Consider the following 9202-nt stretch of genomic DNA (forward strand, 5'->3'; position numbering starts at 1 on the left):
GTAGAGACGGGGTTTCACCATGTTGGCCAGGATGGTCTCGATCTCTTGACCTCGTGATCCACCCGCCTCGGCCTCCCAAAGTGCTGGGATTACAGGCTTGAGCCACCGCGCCCGGCCACATTTTGTTATTTTTTAATTTCTAATTTACAGCTCAAATTTTCTAATTTTTAATTTAATTTCTTAAACATATTGATAACAGTTATTTTTAAAGTCCACGTCTAATAATTCCAATAGTGTATCTCTGGACAGCTGTTTCTTGGTTTTCAGTCAAATGTTCTTGACCCCTGGTTTGCTTGGTAATATTGTGTTTAATGCTGGCTACTAAATAATGGAGATAATTTGAAGCTCTCGATGATTTTGTCTTCTTCCAGGAAGGATTTAGAATTTACTTTTACTTCTGGGAAGGACATAGAATAGGGGCAAATGAACTGATACCTGTCAGAGATTGCAACGATTTAAAGCTGGTGTATTTCCATTTTACCTCTATTTCTAGGATAGCTTTCCAGGGGTCCCAACTGATAGCTTGGTGGGCCCCGATCTCTATTTTTTGGTCCATTAAGCCCATAAGACTTCTTGAAGCTCTACTTAGTTTTCAGCAACTCAGCAACCAATTGAGAATTGGTAGGTACCATTTAAGAGAAGGTGGTGCTAAATATCAGAATCACCTCTTTGCACTTCTTGCTGGGGATCTTGGTATCTCTCAAGTTTTCACTCACTTGGTAGCTCTCTGATCCCCCCACACAGATTTTTTTTGTTTTGTTTTTTTGAGACAGGATTTCACTTCCTGTCACCCAGGCTGGAGTGCATTGGCGCCATCTCAGCTCACTGTAACCTCTGCCTCCCAGGCTCAAGCAATCCTTGTGCCTCAGCCTCCCAAATCGCTGAGATTACAAGTGTATGCCACCGTGCCCAGCTGATTTTTGTAGAGATAGGGTTTCACCGTGTTGCCCAGGCTAGTCTCAAACTCCTGAGCTCAAGTGACCTACCCACCTCCACCTCCCAAAGTGCTGAGATTGCAGGAGTGAGCCTGTCCCAGCCCCTTTTACACAGATTTTTCAGTAGTTTTTAAGATTTTCTATATGCTCTTGATGGGAGCGCTGTATACTATAAGCTACTCTCATATTAGTAGTAGTGAAAGTCTTTGATTGAATTTAAAGAAATATATTTTGTTGTGTTTTCTTTTTTCTTTTTTTTTTGAGACAGAGTTGCCAGGCTGGAGTGCAGTGGCACAATCTCGGCTCACTGCAACCTCTGTCTCCTGGGTTCAAGCAGTTCTCCTGCCTCAGTCTCCCAAGTAGCTGGGATTACAGGCGTGTGCCACCATGGCTGGCGAATTTTTGTATTTTTAGTAGAGATGGGGTTTCACCATGTTGTCCAGGCTGGTCTGGAACTCCTGACCTCAGGTAATCTGCCCAACTTGGCCAACCAAAGTGTGGGGATTACAAACGTGCGCTACCACACTTGGCCTGTGTTTTTCTTCTGATTACAAAAACTATACATGTTCACCATAGTACATTTAGAAAATAGCAAATTACATACACACAAAAATCAAGATTTCCTGTAAGACTGCCACTTCCAGCTAACACTGTAATATTTTACTCTTTCTTCCAGTCTTTAAAAAATTTGTATTTTGGCCGGGCGCGGTGGCTCACGCCTGTAATCCCAGCACTTTGGGAGGCCAAGGTGGGTGGATCACGAGGTCAAGAGATCGAGACAATCCTGGTCAACACGGTGAAACCCCGTCTCTACTAAAAACTACAAAAAATGAGCTGGGCATGGTGGTGCGTGCCTGTAATCCCAGCTACTCAGGAGGCTGAGGCAGGAGAATTGCCTGAACCCAGGAGGCGGAGGTTGCGGTGAGCCAAGATCGTGCCATTGCACTAAAACACGGGTAAAAAGATAAAAAATTTTTAAAAAAAAAAAAAAAAAAAAAAAAAAAAAAAAAATTTGTATTTTTATGTATGTATATATATATGTGTATTTATATTGCTAAATTTGGATCATAGTATATATTCTATTTTATAACCAGGCGTTTTACTTAAAAGTGTATCATGAACATTTTTCCATGTAACTAAATAGTCTACAGAAGACAATTCTGTACAAAATTTTTAAACTTATAAGTCATTCTCTATCAGGCGGGAGTGAGCAATCTGCATATTAAGGATCACTGTCAAAAATATATCTGTTCTGCCCCATATGTAAGCAAAAGGCAACTAATATTTGCAGTAGCCATCTAACAAAATAAGCATTACAAGGTTGCAATAGAATTCTGACAATTTCAAACAACAACAATGTATAGTAACTGAAGAAAGAATGAAAAAATGTAGAGTAGGAAATTAAAAATTGAATTCACTAAGTTACATGATGAGAAATACATTTTGACTCCTCATTGACTACCAAGAAGAACGAGATACGAAAGAACAGGTTAAAAATGTTACCAGGTAAGAGTAAAAAGGCTAAAAAGAAAAAAAAAAAAGGAAAGGGAGAAAATATAAAGAAAAAGAAAAGATAAGGAGAGGATGGAATAATATTAACTGTAACCTAAGGGCTTTCCATTGTCATTGTCAAGCTATGCCTCCAGAGGCTATTTGCATTCTTTCTTTGCAGGGGAAGTGATGTAGAAGGCAAGGAACCTAAGGGAAATAGGAAGAAGAAAGAGACACAATGGCTAAAGAAGAAAGAGTTAAAAACTCTATCACATAGATGTTGATTTCTCTAACAACACTAATGTGACTCTTTACATGTCTTTTCCACTCTCACAATTTTAGTTTAATGATGAGAAAAAGTTGATGAGCTTTCATCAGAATCTTCAGGATGTCACAGAAGATCAACTCAGTTTGGCCTCAATCCACTATATGCGATCTCACTACCAAGAAGCTATTGATATATATAAGCGAATACTGCTAGATAACAGGTCTGTGTCCTTTTATGCCTCCTCTACATTTCTTTCATTTTGTTTGTTTCTTTTGTTACTGGTTTGACTGAGAATCTAGTGTCCTTTGGATGTAGTACCACCATGCATTCAAATCTGTTTAGTTGATTATCTGGTGAGATTAAGAATTAGGTATTGTCTAAATCAGGCTTTCTCTTATCTTTTTATCCATTGTCACCCTTCTAAAAGACTTTTTCCCCCTAACTGCCCTCCCATGAAAGTTTAGTATACTGATATATGTATATTAACATACATCCATTTTTGTGCTATATGTATAACTGTGCTTTACACATAAAACGAGTAGGATTTTTTCATCCTCCCATGAGAACCAATTTTTCCCCTTTGGAAGTGATATTACTCCTGTTGAAATGTATGGTCTAGATGTATCAAACTTAGCATTATTGTTACATTGTAGGTAACTTGCTGACAAAATTAGATACAAACCATTCTGAAGAATTTACATTCCAGCCAGGTGAGGTGGTTCACACCTGTAATCCCAGCACTTTGGGAGGTTGAGTGTGCGACCCCTGGTTGTGGGACCCCAACCCACGGAGGCAGGCCCCCAGTAGACATGAGGCAGGACGCGTGGTGGCCGGTACCGACTTTATTGGGATCTCCGGGCGACTCAGGCGGACGGGGATGAATCGCGCGCGCTTTCTTTGTTCGGTTGACTTTATAGGGACAGAGGGCCTGGGGCGGTAGGAGAGCTGACCTGGCRGGTAGTAATTGGCTAGGTTGGTTGCTGGGCAGGAAGCCTGCCGGGCGGGAGCTTGTGGGACGGGAGGTTACGGGAGAGCTGGTGGGGCGGATGGTGATTGGTTCAGTGGGCCGCTGGGCGGGAAGGTTGCTGGTCTTGGGCCGGGCCAGGATAGAGTGAGATAAGGGACCCTCCCTGTGGGGGAGGAAGGGCCTTCCTTTTCGGGAATTAGGCCCTTTCCACATGGCTGGGGAACGGGGCCAAAAGTCCTCTACCAGACATTGAGGAGGGCGGATCACGAGGTCAGGAGATTGAGACCATCCTAGTCAACAGAGTAAAACCCTGTCTTTAAATAAATAAATAAAAGAAAAAAAAAGAATTTACATTCCAACTTTATCACTAAACACTTGGCCTCTCTCTCCCTTCCCAAAAATATCTCAGCTTCCTTCCTTCTTTCCTCTTTTGCTGTTACCTTCTTAGTCGCCTACCTGCTTCCATTTCCAGCCATTGAGCCTGTGTGTCTTGTGTTGGTCTAATGTGTGGCGTGTGCTTGTGTTTATGTTCAATTATAGCATATGTTAATTTTTCAGTATGAACAGCATGAATGTTCCCTTTCTTCTCTAGTTGTCATCTTTCACTCTACTTATATCAAAACACCCAGCTGGGCGCGGTGGCTCACACTTGTAATCCCAGCACTTTGGGAGGCCAAGGCGGGCTGATCACAAGGTCAGGAGTTCAAGACCAGCCTGGCCAATATGGTGAAAGCCCATCTCTACTAAAAATACAAAAATTAGCCAGGCGTGGTGGTACACACCTGTAGTCCCAGCTACTTGGGAGGCTGAGGCAGGAGAATTGCTTGAACCTGGGAGGTGGAGGTTGCAGTAAGACGAGATTGTGCCACTGCACTCCAGCCTGGGTGACAGAGCAAGACTCCATCTCAAAAAACAGACAAACAAAAAACAAATACCCACCCAAATATTGCAATGCAAAAAATATATATATACTGATTATATCTTGCCTTCTTTCTTCATATGGCAAATTCATGAACTGTCTTCTTTGCCTTGTCCATTTGAGCTTTGTAGTTTGACATTTCTATGAAGTAGACTTACATGGTTAACCCTTAATTCTTTCATCTAATAGGGAATACCTTGCCCTCAATGTTTATGTGGCCCTCTGCTACTATAAATTGGATTACTATGATGTGTCTCAAGAAGTTTTGGCTGTTTACCTTCAGCAAATTCCTGATAGTACCATCGCACTCAATCTTAAAGCCTGTAATCATTTTCGCCTTTACAACGGCAAAGCAGCTGAGGTATTGAACTGTGTTTTTAATGTACTTCATTCCAATTTGAATTACTTTATACTTTCCAAGTTATTCATGAAACTCTGTTATTTGTAACTCTTGATTAATATCCCTTTGTCATTGCCAGTGTGATTCTATAAGAACCTAATCGTATGTTTATTACGTATTCTAAAAAGAATGTTGACTTCTGAATTCTTTGTGTTATATCTATTATATTATAGATGATTTTACTGAGATGCCTTACATTGTGTTTAAAACCAAATGCTTCTGTTAGTTGCTTTAATTTTCCAGGGCTTAAAGAAAAAAAAAAAAAGCCCAAATGCCTCTGGCCAGGCACTGTGGCTCATGCCTGTAATCCCAGCACTCTGGGAGGCTGAGGTGGGCAGATCACTTGAGGCCAGGAGTTTGACACCAGCCTAGCCCACATGGCCCCATCTCTACTAAAAATACAAAAAATTAGCCTGGTGTGGTGGCACATGCCTGTAATCTCAGCTGCTGGTGTGTTGCAGGGCAGGTGGAGGTTTCAGTGAGCCGAAATTGAGCTACTGCGCTCCAGCCTAAGTACAGAGCGAGGCTGTGTCTCAAAACAAACAAAGAAACAAAAATGCTTCAGCTTCTTCCTCTAAAATATGTGTGTGGCTCTGTAATCGAATGTCACCAACACACATCCAGTAAACCACATCGGAAACCTTGCGTATCTGTTGCTTTCTTCTCCTTCATCTGCATGAAATCTTCCCTTAGTTCCTATCAGCTATACATCCTAGATATCTCTTTTATCTATCCCTTCTTCTCCTTGGCTACTATTTTAATCCAGGAGTTTCTCGCCTCTTATTTTGGCCCTTTAAATAGTGTTCCTGCCATTAGTCAGTCTTGTTATCTTCCGTCCAGCCACTGAATTTGTTCCACATGCCATACTCTCTTACCCCCTAGCTTTGTGTATAGCATTGTCACTCCTGGGATGACTTCCTTCTTTCTCTGCTTGGTACACTTCAATTTCTTTTTTTTTTTTTTTAAGATGGGGTTTCACCATGTTGGTCAGGCTGGTCTTGAACTCCTGACCTCAGGTTATCCACCCATCTTGGCCTCCAAAGTGCTTAAATTACAGGCGTGAGCCACCATGCCCGGCCTTCAATTTCTTTTTTAAGGTTACTCCAAGAGACAAAAATGGTAGACATTTTAGAAATACTTAGAAATTGGCTAACTTGTAGGCACCATGCAGAACACTTTAAATCCATTGTTTAATTTCCCTGACAAGCTCATGGTTAGAAGCTACTGTAGTTCTCATTTTATAAGAAACCGAGAAACACAGGAGGCTGTAGATTATTACCTCCTTTTATTTCATTTAACATGTTTTAAATAACATGTAATTTTACTAACAGTTTTATTTAACATGTATGCATATACACATACACACATATACATATACAGTATATAGATATAGATAGATACATAGATATAGAGTAGAAAATATGTTCTACTCTATATCTATATATAGATATATGAATATAAATAGATAATTTTAGGTTAACCCTATGAGGAAGCCACACTTGGAAATTACCTCCATGGTTATTACTTTAGTTGATTGCAGAAGCTACCAAAATTTAAATGTAAAATTTCTTCATCTCTCAAACTTTAAAAATCCTACCCTTGCCCTTCAAATTAAATTGCTTAGTATATGCTTGAGCATATAGCGTATACTTACATATTAAATAAAATACATTCTTGGGATAATAGTCATTTCAACTAAAGAGTCCCCTGAGTCTGCCTAATTGCCTTGTTTCCAGCATCAGCAGACTGGATTTGCAATTTGGTATCTTTAGAGTTTTCACCTATTAGTAAGAACAAATAAACAAAATACAATCTTGCCTTTCTACCTAGTCTTGGGGAAATTTACCAATTTTGGTGTATGCTCCAATTTATTAAATGTTTACATTTTGTCTGTATGTATCTTTTCCATAGTCTAGTATGGTTACCCAATATCTTATCTATAGTATACACCTAGAATTATCCAAGTCAGAACACCAGAGTGTACTTCTAACCCCAAAAGGCATGCTTTTTCCTTTGAAATTGTGTCAGTGTAGTTTATATATTGATTTTATAATGTACTCCAGCAGTAGAAGGCTATGTCAAATGTACCTGAAGAACCTTTTTTTGGTAGCAATAAGACATAGTTTGTGTTTAATTGTTATACTTTCATTAAACTATTTAAAATCAAGCATTTTTCTACCAACTTGTATAATGGGCTCTATATTACATTGTTTAGTCTCTCACAAACACCATTAACATCTTGCTTTTCTAAAGTAAACAGGAAACAATTTGTGATGATTTACTTAATTCTTAAAGTACTTTGAGTAACTTGTTCAGGCTTACACAGCTAACATAAGTGGCAAATTCAGATCTCAAACTTTTGTCTGTCTCACTCTAACGTAGACTTAACCACTAAAATGTACTGCAATACACACATACAAAATGTCTCCATTCTGCTTATTATTTGTTAGTTGCCTAATTATCTTCAGTCTAAACAAGCTCACTGATGGTTGGGACTGTGTCTTTTGACATTTGTATCCCAGGACTGGGCACAATGCTTGCCCAAAGTTGTTGCCAACTATGCATTTGTTGAATGACTGACAAATTAAGGAGAGTGACATTTAAAGAAGGAGGAGGTACAAAAGAGGTCAATAGAAATGAAGACTAAGAAAAGGCCATTTTCATTAGAATTTCCTACATTTCCTTATCTGATTAGAATGTCATTATTATTGGAGCTTGAACTAGGTTGCAAGGAGTTCGGGAGTGAGTAATAACCCAGACTGGGAATTCTCCAAAAGGGTATGGCAGAAGGGATGGCAAATAGATGATGAAAAAATAGAAACATTGAATGTAAGATGCTGGTTAAAAGAATAATGGTAAAAAAGGAGGAGAAAGTGCTGGTTTAGAGACTAAAGAGTTGGAGAACTTTCCCCCTAAAACTGGCATGGCCTCTAGGATAGTGATTATGAGTTTGGGCTTGGAATCAGATAGACCCAAATTTCAACCCTGGCATAGTTGCTATGTGACTTTAGGTGAAATACTTAACCTCCTTCAGCATCATCTGTAAAACAGGGAAAATAATAGTATTGACTCCTCATAGGTTCTTGTGAAGATTAAATGGTATGAGGTATGTAAAGTTCTTAATTTTATATACACAATAAATAGTAAATATTTGTAATTATTAAAGATTTTGTAGGCTGAAACATAGTCACATTGATCTTTATGTTTAGTGCTTTCTGTATCTTGTTTAAGAAGCCATTTCCTGCCAGGTGTGGTGGCTCACACCTGTAATCCCAGCACTTTGGGTGGCTGAGGCAGGCGGATCACGAGGTCAGGAGTTCGAGACCAGCCTGGCCATGGTGAAACCCTGTCTCTACTGTAAATACAAAAATTAGCCAGGCCTGGTGGCAGGTGCCTGTAATTTCAGCTACTTAGGAGGCTGAAGCAGGAGAATCTCTTGAAACTGGAAGGTAGAGTTTGAAGTGAGCCAAAATCACACCACTGCACTCCAGCCTGAGTGAAAGAGCAAAACTCCGTCTCAAAAAAAAGAAAAGGAAACCATTTCCTAGCTCAAGATTATATTTTCTGATATTATCTTCTTTTTTAAAAATGTATCTATTTATTTAGAGACAGTGTCTCACTGTCCCCAAGGCTGTGCAATAGCACAATCATAGCTCATTGCAGCCTCAAATTCCTGGGCTCAAGTGATCCTCTTGCCTCAGCCTCCTGAGTAGCTGGGACTACAGGCATGTACCACCATGTCTGGCTAATTTTAAAATTTTCCATAGAGATGGGGGTCTTGCTATGTTGCCCAGGCTGGTCTCAAACTTTTGGCCTCAACTAATCCTTCCAATTTGGCCACCTAAAGCTCTGGGATTACAAGCATGAGCCACTGTACCCAACCAATTCTGCTATTATCTTCTAATAGCCTATTTTGCTTTTTAAGCCCAAATTTTCTGTAATTACATTATATTTTAAAGGATTAAGTTCTCCAATTAAAAGACAAAGACAGACTGGGCGTAGTGTGGCTCATGCCTGTAATCCTAGTACTTTGGGAGGCCGAAGTGGACGGATCATGAGGTCAATAGATCCAGACCATCTTGGCCAACATGAGGAAACCCCATCTCTACTATAAACAAACAAACAAACAAAAAACACAAATTAGCTAGGCCTGGTAGCGAGAACATGTAATCTCAGCTACTTGGGAGGCTAAGGCAGGAGAATCTCTTGAACCTGGGAGGCG

The 9202-nt window shown here is 39.8% G+C and overlaps 1 protein-coding gene across 2 annotated transcripts in view; it reads left to right on the forward strand.

Moving 5' to 3' along the window:
- Nucleotides 1-9202, forward strand: part of TTC26 (tetratricopeptide repeat domain 26) — a 66133-nt gene that overhangs the window by 12884 nt on the left and 44047 nt on the right. The window contains exons 2-4 of one of the 2 annotated variants that reach the window (XM_017499725.2): nt 494-621; nt 2769-2914; nt 4770-4941. In XM_017499725.2, the coding sequence (XP_017355214.1) occupies nt 2790-2914; nt 4770-4941 (297 nt within the window). In that variant the 5' untranslated portion in view covers nt 494-621; nt 2769-2789. The remainder of the gene's footprint in view (nt 1-493; nt 622-2768; nt 2915-4769; nt 4942-9202) is intronic. The other variant, XM_017499724.2, reaches the window with a different exon arrangement.

The sequence above is a fragment of the Cebus imitator genome, unplaced genomic scaffold, assembly GCF_001604975.1.
Source record: "Cebus imitator isolate Cc_AM_T3 unplaced genomic scaffold, Cebus_imitator-1.0 Scaffold260, whole genome shotgun sequence".
NCBI classification, from domain to species: domain Eukaryota; kingdom Metazoa; phylum Chordata; class Mammalia; order Primates; family Cebidae; genus Cebus; species Cebus imitator.